Source organism: Hippocampus guttulatus, chromosome 18 (genome assembly GCF_054856545.1).
Source record: "Hippocampus guttulatus isolate MCC_2025c chromosome 18, RoL_Hgut_1.0, whole genome shotgun sequence".
NCBI classification, from domain to species: domain Eukaryota; kingdom Metazoa; phylum Chordata; class Actinopteri; order Syngnathiformes; family Syngnathidae; genus Hippocampus; species Hippocampus guttulatus.
This window is the reverse complement of record NC_141278.1, coordinates 6,494,981-6,512,755: the sequence shown is the minus strand read 5'-3', so window position 1 is coordinate 6,512,755 and position 17,775 is coordinate 6,494,981. Positions and strand designations below refer to the sequence as shown.

The 17,775-nt window shown below is 45.6% G+C and overlaps 1 protein-coding gene across 2 annotated transcripts; it reads right to left on the bottom strand.

Annotated features, from left to right (window-relative positions):
• Positions 1-223: 223 nt before the first annotated feature.
• On the bottom strand, positions 224-9,316 carry prdm1b (PR domain containing 1b, with ZNF domain). 2 transcript variants are annotated; one of them, XM_086137406.1, is made up of 7 exons: positions 9,200-9,316; positions 8,745-9,042; positions 5,614-5,733; positions 4,363-4,603; positions 2,278-3,185; positions 2,045-2,173; positions 224-1,642 (listed from the first exon to the last, which is right to left on the bottom strand). In XM_086137406.1, the coding sequence occupies exons 2-7, from the start codon at positions 8,913-8,915 to the stop codon at positions 1,073-1,075; spliced, it is 2,139 nt and encodes a 712-aa protein (XP_085993532.1). In that variant the 5' UTR covers positions 8,916-9,042; positions 9,200-9,316; the 3' UTR covers positions 224-1,072. The 2 variants fall into 2 exon arrangements, with proteins under 2 accessions (XP_085993532.1, XP_085993533.1); XM_086137407.1 differs by lacking the exons at positions 5,614-5,733; positions 8,745-9,042; positions 9,200-9,316 and adding an exon at positions 4,825-5,059.
• Positions 9,317-17,775: the final 8,459 nt, after the last annotated feature.

Here is a 17,775-nt window from a genome sequence, read left to right as displayed (position 1 = left end):
ATCGCCTTGATAATCGTGCCGAATGTCATCTTTACCTTACGACTGGAAATGGCTGAGGTAAATTACGCTGCCTTGTCGTGACTAGTAGTCGAATATGCTTCCTTGCCACATAAATTTAATAGACACACATTTAGTCTGTTGCTGCTCTACAAAAAAATTAATAAAAATCATCCTCTGGTTTTAGTCCCAAGTCCTGGAAGAGCCACATCACCAACCCAATATATACTGTAGAAACAATATCTTTATTACACTACCATATAAAAGTACAATCAAAATAGTCTCTTCACTTATAAATTCTGACAATCTCAAACCTGTTTGGAAAAAAAAAACCCCTACAGAGTGAAACCTCGTACAAAAAAAAAAGAAACCTAGAAAATTATAACAAACACCTGATGATAAACTGCAGGTTTTGTTTTTTTTTCTTCACTTTTATAGTCAACATAAAGAAATCAGTGCATCCGCAGATGTCACAATTTTCGGCTGGATTTTCTTTTTTTTTGTCGAGCGATTCAGTACGGTGTAACAATTCCAGATGTTTTGGCAAATGCTTATTTCGATGAGAATTTTGATTTTAATTTTTTTTTACACCCGAAATTATAATTAAATAACCACCTGGACAAACAGCACGCAGAACACAAAGTAAAGCAAGCGTGACGAACTACATCATTCCTGAGTTGTTTTAAGGTCTACCAAAAATAAAAGGAACAGCTAAATAAATAAACAAAAACATAAATTAACACCCACTCACACACACAACCACACATTCAAAAACTACCGGAGTAGAAGAAATTGACTTCACAGTTGGACAAAACCCTCCAATTTTCTTTTTGGGATTCTTTGTCGGAAGGAAACACAATTTTTATCATGTCTGATAAAATATCACTGAGTGGAGTCTTTGGAATGCTCTTATTTTGGTGCTGCAAAATATACATACAAAATACAAAAACCCGGTGTGTGTCTCTTCTTCAGTCAAAAACAAGAGGCTACTTTTGGCGACATTGGTTTCTCTATTAGTGGTGCTTTACATCTTTAAATCTCCTTTGCCCCTGTCACGGGTTGCTTCAGTTGTGTCTCACTGACCCTCCAGTTTCACCGTTGATGAAGGCTTGTGGAGGTGGACGACGCTCGCTCTTTCCTGGTAGGCCACCGGAGCGCCGCGCCGGGAAACGGGCGCCGCCGACGGTGCGACGGGCACGCTCGTCGCCGCGGTGAGCGCTTTCAGCAGAAAGCCGGCCTCCTTCTGGTCCTCCTTTCCCTCGCCTTCAAAGGTGCGAGCGAGCCACCGCTCCACGGCCTCCTCCAGCTGCGGCGCCGACACCATTTCCGTCAACGCGTCGGCCTCCTGGCTGGCATCGAAGCGTTCCAGCATTTCTGTCACGTGCACGTCGACGGCCGAGTCGGAGTTGGCCAGGCAGCGGCTGCGTTGGTGGAGGCGGAGGGAGAAACGGTGGTAGAAGGCCTGGGAGCACAGCTGGCACTGGTGAGGGCGGTCGCGGCTGCTGTGTAGCCGGCGGTGCAGCTTCAGGTGGATGTATTGAGTGAACTTGATGCTGCACAGTTTGCACTGGTAAGGTTTTTCCCCAGAATGGAGGCGAAGGTGAGTTTTCAAGTTGCTGGTGCTGCTGAAGCGCTTCTGACACACCTGGAGAGAAAAAAACAAAACAAAAAAAAAACCCGTCACAGACTTCTCAAAGTACCTCTGGCGACGGAAAAGATTAAGTGCAGACGGAAAGATTGATGTGGGGATTATTTTGGGCGCAAGGTGGTATTACGTAATGCTGACATGATTCAGATTGTGAAAGCGTTGTTATTCCTGTTCTTTAGCACAGGCAGGCATTCTATTGCGAACCTGTTCTGTTAGACGGCGCTTAGGCCCATCTCGCGGATGCAAACAAAAGCCATCGGGAAGTGGCTGACTGTCATTTAAACGGACACCCTTTTTTTTTTTTTTTTCCAGCCCTTTGAGGGACAGCGGTTACTCCAGTGGACAGCTGAGCGTGTTATCAGGTTCCAGGGTTGCACGAAAGGGTTTAGTTCCACATACCTGACACTCATGTGGCTTCTCCCCTGTATGAACGAGGTGATGCTTCTGTAGATGAGCCAGCTGAGTGAAACTCTTTTTACACAAGTTGCACTGGAAAGGCCTCTCGCCGCTGTGCACTCGGAGGTGTACCTGCGATCACAAAACAAGGCCGCGTCATCGATGGAGAGTACTTTTGCAAAATAGGAATAAATAAATAAATAGTCGATCGCCCGATGATCGTTCAAAGTCCGTACCTTAAGATTGGACAGCTGTCCGAAAGTCTTTGAGCAGATGTTACATTCATACTTGATTTTTCCGTTCTGCTTTCTCAGAGGATAGGGTAAAGATTTGTGGCCGGGACGATTGCGCAGCCCCGAGTTGCCTTTGGCGATGTCCAGGGTGAGGTTGATTGCCTCCTCGCAGCCGGAGGAAGTACGTTCAGGTGAGGGGAGCCGGCTCATCGGCTTGGGGACGGGAGAGAGCTCGGGAGTGGCCGGGGCGCCTCTTGGTGGGGACACGTTAGGGGTGAGTTCTTTCAGACCACCCTGATGGGACGGCGGGTATGGCAGGGTCATTGGGAGTAGATGGGGGGCGCTGAGGGGAGGGTACGGGATCCCGTCCGTGCCCAGGTAGCCACTGTACCGGACGGATCCTCGAGAAGGCAGCATTCCGGGAAACGGAGGGGAGTAGGAAGGGAGGAGGAGGCGAGGATAGTGCGAGGTGAAGGGAGGAAGGAGCTGGTAGGTGGACTGGAGGGCTCTGGATTGAGGGTAAAGCGGGGGGTAGGAGGACACCAGGCCTTCCCTGTGGCCGTAGAGGCCATGGAGGTGAAGGGGCAGATCCCGATCATCGGACGACAGTGCCAGGAGATGCTCTGCCAGGTGGGGCGCATTCATCCCTCTCGGTTCCAACTGAGGCGACGGAACAAAGCCGGGATCCTGCTGCTCCCTGTCCACCTTCTCCTCTTTTTCCATCTTTTTGCTGAAGTCCATGATTTGGTCATCAGGAGTATCCGGAGGGGTGTCTCTCCCCAACATCTCCACATCCACTTCTTCGCCATTCCTCTCCTCTTTCACTTCTTCCTTGGTCATCTCCGCGGGCCACATCTGCCGAGCGAGGTGCCGTTGGGCGTTCTCGAGCTCGTCGTCCGCATTTGCGCTTTCTGCGGCAGAATCACAGAAAAAACGGGTTGACGACGGGCGCTGTCGTTTGCGGCTCGCGTCCGGGTGATATTTATTTCCTTGAAATTCACACAGCATGACGACATGCCGGGGGGGAGGCGACGACGACATACGTATCTTGTGACACACATCCACCCACATTGGCCACTCCCGTGATGGTAAACGCTCGTTTCGGGTTTGACTCATAACGCATAAACCGCTTTAGGTTTCTGTTTTGTTGCCCTGAGAGAGCGGAAGAGAGAGCGCGGCTCGGTGGTAAAATTATTATCTAACATATGTGTCACGTCAGCACTTCGCAACTGATAATTACCGGATAATTTACATCGCGCATGGCCATTTTCTGTTTCACAATCTAATCGCGCTCCATGCGGACGGCAATTAATTACCTGATTTCCGTTTTTCCGTCTGACTAACAAGTTAGGATGTGCATAATTCTTTGTTCGGATTTAACCTTGAAGCTACTGTAAATTAGGTCATGAAATATCTCGGGGGGGGGGGGGGGGGGGGGATGTGAGCGATGACAAATGTTGCCCAAGCAGGCACTTTGTAATGAAAGTCACGTGAGCGCTTTACAATGCAATTAAACTGCTGCGGCATTAGTCACCGGGGTAAATAATGACATGGCTCATGTATTCAATTGGTGTGAGTCATTCAACTTTGGGGCAAGAGAGAATCGCTCTGGATGAGCAGATGACCGCAGTCATGTTTGGTTAACTCATTCAATGCCAAGGACGGAAATGGCCGTCACTGAATTTAATAGCAAAAACAAATAAATACCGAAGGGACTTTTTTGTCATTCTGTTCTCACTACTGGTCGAAACGCAGATGTGGACATGATGTGTAAGTAAAATTTGGCATCCCGGTGAGGGCTAAAATATTCACCGATGGAAATAATGAGCCATCATTTACTTTGCAGCGAGGGAATATTTTTACTTTTATTTTTCCGGTTAAGCAGAGCGACTGTGAGTCAGCGTCCAAGATCTTTAGAAGCATTCGATATCGTTATCTGATCGTCAAAGGGGAAAAAGAGCAAGAACAAGCACATTCTTCGGCAAAGATGGATATCAAGGACACAAAGGGACAGTCACAACACCGAATATGTGAGGTGATCAAAGCGAGCCTCGTTTCCGCTGTATTTCTCAAGACGGCGACACTCACTGTGTTTGGAATTTTCCTGCTGAGTGCACAACCTCTGGGCAAACTCTTGGCTGTACCACACCAGAAGCTCCTGTTTGGGCTCCACGGGCCGAATTGTGTAGAAGTAGATGTCTCGACCGTTTTGGCACGCCACCAGGTTCTGCTCGCTCAGCGATCGCGCCGGGTTGACGTAACGCATCCAGTTGCTCCTGCGGACGTCATAGCCATCGATGAAGTTCTGTAGGTGCCCGTTGCCATAAATCTGCAACCAGCCAAAACGGAGAGCGGATTTTCAAAAAAACATGCACCGGCGGTTTAGTTCGCGTTCACTATTCACCGCCTTTTTCGTTTTTTTTTTTCATTTTCGACATATTTGCACGTTGCTTACTTGCCCACTATTGGAAAAATATAGTCGTGTAAAGCTAATGACTGTTCCGCGCTGAAAAAGAAAGTTACAAAGGGAGTAAAAGTCCAAACATTCACCATTGCCATGTACAGTAAAGTATCCTCGGTCTCCTTCTGTTCTAACGTGCAAGTGTGTTGTACTCCGTTTGGAATAGCGCTTCTCAAGTGGGCACGGCGGCGGTGGCGCAGGAGGCGTGTGTCGTGGGTGTTCTGTCACTCCAGTGTGTTTGTGCTTGATTCCGTCATTGTATTTGTAGCTTGGAGGCGTGTCCGTTTTGCTGTGTCACTCTCTCTCGCTCTCTCTCTCTCTCTCAGCTCTCCCTTTCACTCTCGTCATTATCAATAGTCACAAACAGTTCCACTTCTCTTCCCCCCCGGGGGAAGAGAAAAAAAAAACATCTTTGGCCGGCGGTCAAACTATACACGCATCAACTTGACTAGCGGTGTTTCTGAGTTCATGAGTGTGGCTTCCCACTTCTGCCCGTCAGGGTTACAGGATATAAAGCCGGAAGGGAAATACCGTTTGTTGGGGGGGGGGGGGGGGAACTGAGTGGGAATTCACTTGGGAGTAACTCCATTTCCTGAGTGATACAGCAAGTTCCAGTAAAGCTGTGATGACGGTTTTGGGTTTTCAAGTTCTGGACCACCAGTGATGAGAGCAAAAAAAAAAAAAGACGGTCTTTTCAAACCCTTGTTTCAAAAACTTGTTTCCTGCATGGCAATGGACACTTCATCTAAAACCGGCTTTAATGGGAGATGATTCAATACTCTTCACCGCTTTTAAATGACAACAGCGAAAGCGGAGTTAGATGTGATGCAGCGAATCAAGTCCGAATATTTGGACTGGGGATTGTTTGTCAGGCTTACCCTCCAGAAGTATTTTCGGTTGGCCAGTTTGGGGACATTTTCTTTGGTGTAGACGTCACCTTGCAGGGGGCCAAATCGGGTGCCCTGAGGGATGTACTCTTTGCTGAACACACCGGTCACCTTGAAAACAGAGCGCACAGAAAATGAGCAGAGGATTTCTTTTGGAGGGGGGGGGGGGATATCCCCCGGCAACAATTTCATTTTGCATCACGTTTCGTTCTGGTGTGGCTTCTTCACGTTGACCCAGACAAGCTCAGAAGGCGAGTTTAAACCTCCAAGGTGGCCTACTTTCCGCACGAATGACTTCGGCCGGTGAAGGGATTTAAAGCACACTTTCTCTCACCTACTACTCCACTGATCCCTGACCTCTTGCCCACTCAAACACAACGCGCGGCAAAAACGAAACAGGAGCGGTTTGACTTGTGGTTTCGCTACCTCTCTGTTCCACCCAACTGAAAGCACGATAAGCCACACGTCTCAATTCACCACCACCTCCCATTATCGCATGGAATTTTTCTGACTGTCATTTAAAATCTGCATTTAAAAACAATTAGTCAAGAGCGGGATTGAAGCAGAGATGGCTTGATATCTCTCGAAATGATTTTTTTTTTACATATAAAAAAAAGTCAATTTTTTTCAAGCACAGCAGGTTTTTGAGATATTTTCAAGTTTGACCCATTAAACCTTGCGCAATACGGCTTTTACCATGCGTTGTGATTGACGCAATGAGGTTTCAGAAAAAGAAAAAAAAATCCACTTGTTGCTTGTTCGCATTACAAAATATACCCCGTGCTATGTCATTATTCTTAAAAGAAAAATGAAAGTAAAGACCTGAAGTGAAAGAGAAAAAAAAGGGCCAGATTCCAAATCAGCACAAAAAGCTAAATCATCTGGAAAAGTTTACTTGCATAAAATAGTAATAATAATAATAATAAAAACATAAATAAATAAAGACACATTTGTTGACCTGTTTTATATTAAATTTTGGTCCATATCCACATCATGATATCCGAAAATTGGGAAATGTAAATATTCAAATCAAAACATAAAACTGATGCACTCCATCCGCCACCTGTGCAACCTCACTCGCAACTGCAGCATCCGTGTCACACTTGGCCTGGGTGTCTACAGGAGCTTTGTGTTGCATCTATAAGATGAACCCTCCTGCCCCGCAAAGCAATCTACTAACCCCTATAAGTCAACACACTCTCCGTCTTCCTGCCATAGAGGAATGACGCTTCAAAGCGATGAGCCGCAGCATCTCATCAAAAGGTCAACTCGAAAAAACTAAAAAACCACGAACCGATCACCAAACACTTTGGAGTGTCATTAAAGAGCCTTAAAGTGCGTTTGTTTAATTTTTATTTTTTAATTACGCCAAGAACAGGTCACCGGGGACAACGGCGCGTGTGGCTGCGCATGTTCAAGTGAGGTGATTCTTGGAAGTGATGAACGGGTGTGACAGGGCGCATTATGCTAAGCCAGCGTTGCGTGGTTAACAAACTGCTGTGCCGCCGCCATAGCGTTATCGCTGCTCAACCGCTCACGTTGTTGAGAGAAAGGCGGAGGGGAAGCGAGATGGGGGCGTCATTTTGGGAGGAAAGGGGGCGGGGGGTGCGCGTGCAGTGTGCAGAAGAACGCGAAAAAAGGAGGCTGGGCCAGTTTGAGGATACCCACGCGATCCCACTCACCACCCCATCCCTCCAATTTTAATTTTTTTTTTCTTCCAGAATTGGAAGTGGCTTGTGTGCCTGCCAAGTTGAGGACTGATGCCTTGCTGGCTAGCATGCTCCCAACGAAAGTTAATCATCTGGTTTTAACCTAAATCCCTCCCCCCCTTGCCCCTCCTCTACCACCACCGCGCCCAGCTCTCTTCCACACACACGCGCTCGGCAAAAGCCCACTCCCCCCTAACTGGCACTCACTGCTCACGTCCCATCTGCCACGTGCTTCCAGGGAACACTTCAGATTTATAAAAAAAAAAAAAAAAAAAAAAAAAAAGTTTTGGTTCGACAAAAGTGATCAGGCTGAATATCAGAGACAAGATCCTAAATGACTCCTTGAATCTTTTATCTTGATGACAAATGATATGACAAACGATGACGAAATCTTGGTTTCATCACTTTGGCGAACCCGGACCTCAACCCCAACAAACACCAAGCCATCCACCCAAGATCAGCGACCATTTAACCTCACAAATATTCTCTGGATGAAATTTACAAAGAGACCATCCAAAACTGTTAAGAGTCCAAGTGCCGTTTCCACTTTCAGCGTAACGGTGAGGTTAGTCTAAAAAGCCTGGATGTGAGAATTTGCACGTGCGGGTTGTGACTTCCTCTAAAGTCACCCCTTAGGCCGTCGCAAACCCACGAATAGAGCAATGAGTCAGGAAAAGAGTTTCAACAAGACAACAGCAAGAAGAAAGAGTCGTATTTTAGGAAAGGAAACTACTCTGGACGAGAGCCAGTTTGCTTTGTGCTCATGACCTTAAAAAAATAAAAATAAAAATCACGGTTGTGCTTCCTGATTGGCATTCTTCATCGGAAAACGCGGATGTGTGTGGGCCAAAAGGAAGATGCATAAAATAAGACTTGTGACTGCTAACGATACGAAAATACCTCATGCGATCGACATTTAAGTTCGAAGAAGGAAATTGTTGACAACGTTTCGGATGAGAAGGAAAGAGGAAGAAGACATTTGAGGCCCGCTGCGAAGATTAATTTGCATGCCTTCACTCCCTACTCTCCAGGAAATCATTCTCGCCGTTGTTTAAAATTTTTTTTTTTTTTAATGTCAAAGCATGTCAGCTGACTGAAGCGTTATCGCAAAGTGCGTGAATCACCTGAGTGGAAGAATCTGTGGGAGGCGGAGAAGGTGTGCGCTGTTGTCAAGAAAGCATAACAAGGTGTGATAAGATCAACCGGCAAGAACTCTGACGTCACCGTGTCTGTTTTGCGTGCGGCTTTTTGTTTCTTTTTTTAACACTCCCTCATCAAATGTTTGGTTGGGAGTTGCACGAAAATTTGGATGCAACTCAAAATGAATCGTGGAAAGAAGCACAGGGGGGGGGGGGGGGTAATAAGGAGCAATTGTCAGATGTTTGCTTTCGCATGAACTAAAAGTGATCTCACCTCATCTTTGTCGTATTCGAACGATAGGTTGCGTGGGATGGAAGTCATGGCTTTTGGCAGGTTGAAATTCGGGTTCGACACCTGATCCGGTACAATGTAGGTACAGTTGAGAGCAAAGTCCACTTCCCGCCAAGTGCTCATGTCTCCCTGTGCGCTGTCCAACGCCTTCATTTTGGATGGCGCCAAATACAGCGCGACGTGGCCGAGCAGCTTCGCTAACGCTTTGGTATTGAGAAAGGCTTTGGTTTGCTTGGGGTTGTTTCCCTCCGTCTTAGGTATGTCGAGTAAAGCTCAGGATCTAGAGGAGAAAAAAAAATGAACACGTCTCCCACAAACCTTTCTTAAATCATTCAGTACCAGCCAATTCTAGACCAAGTCTGAAAAGACGTGTCAAAACGTCTTTGGGAGTGAATGAGTTAAATTTAAAAGAGTACGATCAAGAATGAAACTCTTACTTGTGCACATTCATTCAGCTGTTGGACCATCGTTTCTTTGGTTGCAGGCCATCCCCTGTCTTCCCTTCGCTTGAGATCCTCCCGTGGCCACTCTTCCCCCTCCCGTGCTCTGTCACCTGAAACTCTTGAGCCCGGATTGCGCCGAGCGTTTTTAGCTGGACCGCCCGGCCAATGGCAAGTCACCGCGGTCACGTGATCGAACCATCTGACACACTGACTGTTGGGTTTCGGACAACAACATCGGTGACGGTGGACACTTGGGTCGAGCGAGTGGCTGTTGTGATGTGCGCTTGCATGCACACACACACACACACACACGCGCGCGCAGATACAAACACAAAGACGGGATGATAATGAAGGAATAAAGGAAGAGCAGATGGCTGGACTGTTGCCACTGGAAAACACACTTGGAGAATTTGGCTTGATTTGGCACATAATGAGCAATCTGTTGCCACTGTATCTCCTTGACCTATATCTCGGCGAAGAACATCTTTAACCAAGCGCACACACACACATAGTCCGAAACACACATTTCATGCGCACATCTAGTTTCAGTTCCGAGGATTTCGCAAACTGCGGGCGAACACGAAGGCTAATATTTTCCTCAAGAAGGACACCGTACTCATGTTTTTTACTCGCACGCAATCAGTCCAAGCGGTGGACCAGTTTGCGCTTCTTACTTGAAGATGTAGGCCAGGTCACCCGAGTGCACAGGAAAAGAGACTTAAGAGACCTGTCTGGTGAGCATCCCGCTTACTTTTAGACACGCGCACGCATTCAGCTCACCTGCCGGTTATAAATAGCGAGGAAAAAAAAAACCCTCCAATGTATTGCTTTCGATCTTTTAAAATCTCAAGATGATTTATGATAGCGCTGTAGGCACTTGGTATTGTCACTCATACTCTTCATAAGAATAACAATTCTGAGTTGGAAAGTCTACATTTAAAAACTGTTATGAAATGACGTCCCGGTGTCTTTATTGTAAAGCTAAAGACTACACCCCCCCCCCCCCCGCCCCCTTGTCTTAACTGAGATAGGAAATTGGCTGCCATATGGTGAGATTGCTTATTCTCGAAGCGGAGTGTGGCTTGGGGGATGAAGGCGGTGGGGCCGTGTGTGTGTGTGTGTGTGTGTGTGTGCGTGCGTGAGCGCGTGTGTCTATATACATGCGCGTGTGGGTCTTTCACTGGCTGGAAGCCCGACTGGGCTAATTTCTCTAATTTGCAGACAGTCTAGGCTCGGGCTCAGAAGCTCAAGTCTCCAAAAGTCCGAGACAAGTGGCGATGTCGACTCGCAAAGATCTTATTATATCTGGCACATCGTGCTGTCCAGACACACTTTTCAAGAGGGGAAACTCTTGTTGGGTAACTTGGGCCGGGCGGGGCGGGGCGGGGGCAGGACGGTCCAGATGAGATGAACGGATAAAGTGAAGAAAAGAACTGAGGTCAGCTTGACCGAAGCTGTCTGAGACCAGCAAAATTAGACAACGGGATGTGACCTGACACTTGACGATGGGGCCGTCGGACCGCTGGGCAGTGAACGCTTCGGTCGGGTTAATGCTGGAAATCCAGTTACGGACTGAATGTCAACATGTGAAACCAGTAAATGATGAAAGTACAACTAAGACGCGCCGACTGTCACATGGAACACGTCCATGCGCTATTATTATCAAACCTCATCCAAGTACGGCACCATCATACATAATTAAATTGGGATGACATTTTGACATGACAATTTTTTTTCCCCCCCGGCGGTTGCGCATTTTTCCTGATGATCTTTTTCTTTCTGACCTTTTATGTTTCATCGTTTTCATGAACAAAAGTAATGGTGTATCGTTAAAAGTCTGAGGATGACCTTGGAACCAGATGCAATTGAATCCGACCTTCAGTATTTTCTGCCCTCTCATGAAAAAATTTTTTAAAAAAATATTTATTTATTATGTGCACATAAGGATGAGTATTCATTCCAAATTTTTATAAAGAGTGTTTTATAACACACTGAAGCCTGCCTGTCCGTCAAGGGGGGGAGAGATACGCCTTTCATTCGGAAAAAAATATTGATCTCTTCTGCTCATTTGTTGTGCTGTTCTGCGGCGTTTTTCTTTCGACTAAAATGAAAGCGAAAACAATCTGCCGGAGGAAGAATTGCAACCGGTCATCCTGTTTGTTTCTGACTGCTCCTTATATGACTTGCCTTCCTCGGAATTTTCACCCAGCTTTTTTTCCCCCTCTCTCTTTCTCTCTCAATACCATTGTTGTTGTCATGCTTTGATCATCGTCCATTTCTTGGTCAACGGTAAAAGCTGATCAGCAGAAAAAAAATAAAAATAGGGAGGATTATGTGCTATTGATGCTTTGTTAGCGCACTCATGCACAGCCGAGTCACTTTTCAACTGCCTTGTTGTTTACGGACTGGTCAGCCTAGTTTTCCGTCAGATCCCTTTAACCAAGGGGGATTATCCTCGCTGACTGTAAACCTTAAATATGTAAGATGGTATTATTACGTTGGTTGTTTTGGTAGAAGCGTCTGTGTTTGGTGAGTTTTTTTTATCTTCATGGGGCAATGGTAAATCCTCAAGTGAAGATGTATTGTCATCGTATGTTAAAGCTGCCGTTTATTTTACAAGGAGAGAGTTGCCAACACACCTTTGGCTTGACTTCAGGGACCTTATATTGGCAGCAAGTCCAAATTTTGGGAGTACTGTACCAAAATAATAATAATAATAATTCTTATATGCGGGAAGAAACATCAGGTCAAAAGGCTCAACGTGTACAATCCAGCCATGATTTGAAGCGCAAATCACGAATTACGATGTAATTTGCCACTCGGAAATACTGCAATAAGTGTTCAGGTTTTTGATCGAAAAAAAACAAACTGAATCAACTCTTTTCCTCCAGTTTTCTGCGTATTTTATGCTTTCATTGATTTGCAACAGATCCCTTAGAACACAGGGGTCGGCAACCTAAAATGTTGAAAGAGCCATATGGGACCATAAAAAACGAAAAACAAATGTGTCTGGAGCCGCAACAAATTAAAAGCCTCAGAGAGAAGGCAGCGTATACATACCTGTCAACTCATACGGTTTAGCCATAGTTCATACGGATTTTGTGGTGAATCTTACGTATATGGCCGTATCGCACAAATCATACGGATTCTGAAAATTTCCGTTTTTTTTTTCACCAACTCCAAATGATTTGGAGTTTTTGTGGTCACCAACTCCAAATCATTTGGAGTTGGTGACCACAAAATCATTTGGAGTTGGTGAAAAAAGGAACGCAGGAATACAACTCTGAACACAGTAATGCCACTAAGTAGAATGATGATTAGACATTAACCAGACATTGTATTATGGAGATCTACAATAAATATAATTGAAAATTTCGTGGGTTTTTTTCTGCCGTTATTTTGACATATAAAATGCTTTGGTATGTTATAAGGATTTTTTGCTCTTTATAAGGATTTTTTTGGTAGTTTATACAGGTTGGCGCTCCTAAAAGTTGACAGGTATGCGTATATATTAGCTATATTAGCCAACTATCAAAATGACTAAATTAGCTACAAATACACAATGAGCCTTCCCGATTAAACGTTGTTTCATGCAGTGCGTCCTATAGCTCTATTTTTTCGATCAACCAGCCCACCGCGATCGACCCGTTCGTTACCCCACACGCGCTCATACGCACACACTTACAAACGCATGCGTTAATGGGCGACAGCCATAAAGGCCCGCTGAGATGAGCGAGGCACGGGACGCACTTTCGCAGCGTGCAAACTATTGTAGCTCACGTGTACCTGCTTCTCGCGGTCCTTCAGATTGCCATTCTTTGCCAGTTCCCTTGGTGAATTGGACATTAAACGCCATTTCCTCTTACAACAGCCACCTGCCTGGCATCCCGCCATGCTAATAAGAACGTGTGTCGCAGGCTATGACGCAAATCTTCGTTGACAGAAATGTTGAAATGTAATATTTATTAGACAGATTTTCACAGCATTGGAAAATGTTAAGAATATTTGTCCAGAAACCATATTTGAACAAAAATATATTTTCAATCCCCCCCCCCACCCAATTTTATCCATTTTCAAACATTTTAAAAAGCTCCAGGGAGCCACTAGGCGGCGCTAAATGCCGCGTGTTGCCGACCCCAGCCTTAGAAGAACAATAAATAAACCTCATTAATGTATATAACTCAAGGTTAAAACAAATGCTGCCTTTTCTAGAATCAAACTGAAATCATTTTTTGTGTGATGTGCATTTCTTTACTTAGTCACATCGTACGATACTTTTACTCTATTTCACTGCGGGTGCTGTCTCGAAGCGAAAAGCCATTTCATTGCCTTTGTCAACAATTTTCACAAGTCATCTTGGCTGCGTGCCCTCAAGAAGAGGAAAGAAGATGACGGGCAAGCCAGAAAACTCCACATTTCCTGCGACACCCTCATCATTTGTCTCTCTCATGCTCAGCTGTATAAAAAAAAAAAAACATTTCAAAAACTTTCCTTCATTGTATGTTACATCATTTGATATGGATTTTATGATTGGAATTGGAATACATATCACAGCTCTGATTGGTTGCCGGTCAATGCCCGGTAGCGGCAACTGCTTTTATCGACACTAATTTTGCCTGAGTGGAATGTGTCAATCGTATTGAATTAAATTGAATGTTGTTGCTTTCAAAAAACAAAAAACAATTAGCCTCGCTGATTTATAATTTTCGAGGGTGAGGCGATATGGTACCACATTCAGCAACTTTAAGTCGAACAAAAATGATGAGGGCAGACACAAAACCAGTGCTCATTGACCTCACGAATAATCTTCCATCTCCATTTTTATTCCGATTTTCACCCCCACCCCAAAAAAAAATAATCCCACTAACCACCAAACAAAAAGCCTTGCTTCAAAACGATGCCGTTTGCACTTACAGCATTTGTTCTCAACGGAGGTATTAAAATTCTGTCAGGTCGGGCTCAGGAAAACTTATTGAGGGGTGACAGAGGATTTAAGGATTTGGAGGTTGGGCTCTGGGGTGGCGGCGGATAAGAAAAGGGTGATGTAAGGGTGTAGCACGCTTCTGGCTTGTGGTCAACAGGTGGGCCTAGCATCACCCCCCCCCCCCCCCACACACACACCCTCACCCCCAATCTCCCAGACCACCAGATAGAGAAAGACTTTATCTCGGATCTGTCTGGCAGACAGCGAAGGGGATTTTCAGTACCAAATCCAGTGGATCAATAAAAATGTCTGCTAATTAGGCCTTGTTCTCAAAAGAGGGAGGGAAGGGGGGAGGCGGGGGGGGGGGGGGGGGGGGGAATGACAGCGATACAGAGGTAGGAAAAGGCGAGGAAAAAAAAAAAGAGAAAAACAAGACCAGTCAATGCTGAGTCACAGGTGCGGACAGATCGAGACAATCCCCAGACAAGGCGTGCCGAGTGTGGAAATCGGGTGAAGTTCAACCTGTCTTACTCTTCGGGGTCAATCCAATGAAGTCTTTCCAAGGATCACTCTCTTCCCTCAGTCGGAGTAACCTCGCATGCTAGAGCGATCGGTTTCTCTGACCTCAATCCTTCCTCCTTTTCCTCCCACCTTTTCTTTGGCCCCGGTCCTTTGCTTTGCCCCTCCTTCTTGCGGGCGGGCATGCCCCACTTTGACCTAAATCCCCTCATTTAATCTTCTCCTTCTAGTCTTTTGGATAACAATCAACCCCCCTAATTGTCTTAATCTCACTCGTCTTTTATTGTCCCCGGGGGCGTCATGCGGACCGCGGGGGAAAAAAAAACAACAAAAAACAGTCACCCCGGATCGATATTTTGGACAACGGGCCGCAACTAGCAGAACAGCTTTGATCGATTTATTTACAAGGCAAGAAGAGCGGATGCGGCGGTTCACAAAACGGTATCTTTGTATCGGTTTCCAGTTGGGGAAAAAAAAATAAAAATCACCGGAAAGAAGAGTGTCGGCGCGAGTAAGAAGAAATATCAACATCTTAAGCGGCCCCATGGATTAAAAACAACCAGGAAAGCAACGATTGGAACCCCATTTCAAATCGCCCCGCAAATCCTCCTCAACAAAAACAAATCTTTGGGTTGTCAATGTCTCCAAATGAGAAGCTTACGCGCAACTCTCATTTTAGTTGACTTCAGGCCGTGAGCCAAAAGATATTAGCTTGGGGAGCAGCAGTAAAACCAGGATCAAGCTCGGGGTCGGGGGTTGGGGGTGGGGGGGGGGGGCGTCGCGATTTGCGTACGGTTTGGAAATGACAACCGTGACGATAATCAAAAAATATGCCGAACAATAACGGATTATCTGGTTCAGAAGCAGCTCCATCTGTCGAGAGGTGGCGTATGCAGGGTGCGACGTTCACTCTGTGTGTGTGTGTGTGTGTGTGTGTGTGTGAGTCTGTGCCTTGAAATGCGTTTACTTGAAAACGGAAATCATTCGAACCCTTTCGGGGACAGCGGTTACTCGAGCGGACAGCTTTTCGATTGTTGTTTTCTCTTATAATGTCACCGTTGTGTATCAGACACGACAACCGACCCTGATGCGTGTTGCCATCCACTGCCGTTATTTTTTTTTCTCATGCCTAAAGACAAATAAAAACACGAGGGAAAAAAATCGTTATTTAGGCATGAAAGGGTTAATTGAGCTTTCAGTGCAAGTCACAACGTTTCAAGTCTCACAACAATCAACAGTTCAGACCCTGCCGGCCTCTTAAACCACCATCACCCCCCCCCCCCCCTCCCCCTCCATCCCTCTCTCGCAGTGGGCGAGTCTGGGATGACACTGTCTGACTGCGTTCTAACTGTAATCTGACATGGCTAATCTCATCGCTGGGTCTCCACAGACCAGTAAACTACCTGGTCCACCCCCGGGCCAATTAAGGGGGCCCCACATGCACAGCACGCCAAAGCGATGCGGGCACCGTCGGGGCCCGGCCAACTAGCCAATGGCTCAGGCCATCTGAGGCCCCAAAAATCGGTTTTCGTAACAGTCCATCTGCCTTCTGGTTTGGCCTGGTCCACTTTCATCCGAAAGCACTCCTGAGATTAAGACATCGACTCATGATTGGCTGCCAGTTCAATCACCATTTGCCATACTGTTGTTTATAATCACCAAAATGTCGTCTATAATTGGCTAAACATATGGACAAACTTTTTTTTCCCTTGCGTTTTATATATAAAAACGGATATAAAAACGATTTATATCCGCGAAATAGACTGGAAGGCTCAGCTGGAACAGGAACGAGTTCACCAAAATGAAGACGTGGATGGTTGGGAATGGGCTCAGAGACCTTTTTACACCTGACTTTGTCATCAAGACAGTCTCACTTAATCACTTTAGCCAAATTAGTTTGAAATTAGCCCTCTTACCTACTCTGTCTGATGTTTACCCCCCCCCCCCCCCCACCCCCCCTTTTCTCCCCAGTCGTTTTCACAGCTTTTTGGATTAGACAGATTATGTGTCTGGATCTCAGTTTTTGCTGGTCTCACAGTTCTACATGTTGACGGTCAATAACCCTGGATATGCACTGAGCCAACACACACACACACACACACATTATATATATATATATATATATATATATATATATATATATATATATAAACCGAATTGAGTTTGTGACCAATCCGAGACATCCCTGACAGAAGCACAATCAAAAATTGACGGATTGGGGGACCTAAACGTTCAGAAAGAAGAAAAAGTGCAAGACATACTAATGAAAATACACAAGTGACAGGGCGCACTCAACCTCAGGCGCCAGCCATCGCAGCATTTAAGAAAGATGGAAACTGACGAAAATGCACTCTGCATCATCCAAATTTTTTTTTTTTTTTAAATCAGGGTGTGAATGGGAGCCTCCTGTCCTGCACAATGTTTTTGTCACTTGGTAGCTTCACTGAGGAGGAGCAGAAATCCCTCAACAGTGTCGCGGCACTGAACCGCATCAAACTGAATGACATATAGCGTGCCGGGCTTTTGTCTCTGTCCTTAAGTACTGTAAGGCGCTCCAGGTCATCCGACTGCCGGCCTTTTTGTTCTCCCTTCAGTCAAACAGTTCTGTTCTTTTAAATGCTTGTACCGTCTTTTTCTAAGCCAAATGTTTAGATAACTGTTCCTCTTCTTCTTAATGACCTTAATGACACGGCCAGTTGGCAAACAACCGGAACATAATTGCGCTGGTTTGGCAAGGTGGAGCTCGTAACTTTGTCAGTCAAAATGACTCAGCAGTTTCAACATTTGACAATGCCATGACATGTCTAAAAAAACATCGGAAGTGCTAACTTAGTCATTGTTTGGGTCAGAGGGTGTACTGTATTTGGAGTTACAGTCATAGGTATTAATGTCGACTTTCAGTTTGGAAGAAGGCTAGTTTTACGGCATACCGCAGCCCAACTAAATAATAGTTCTCTACGTCACCCAGTACTATTGATTCTGAAAGCAATGGACAGATTGAATTAAAAAAATTAACATCCACATGCATGCACAAGAAGCAACGCAGACAAGAGAAGCTCTGTTCTCAAGAGGTATGTAAAAAAAAAAAGACTGATGACGGTATTTTATAAAATTTAATTGAACAAAT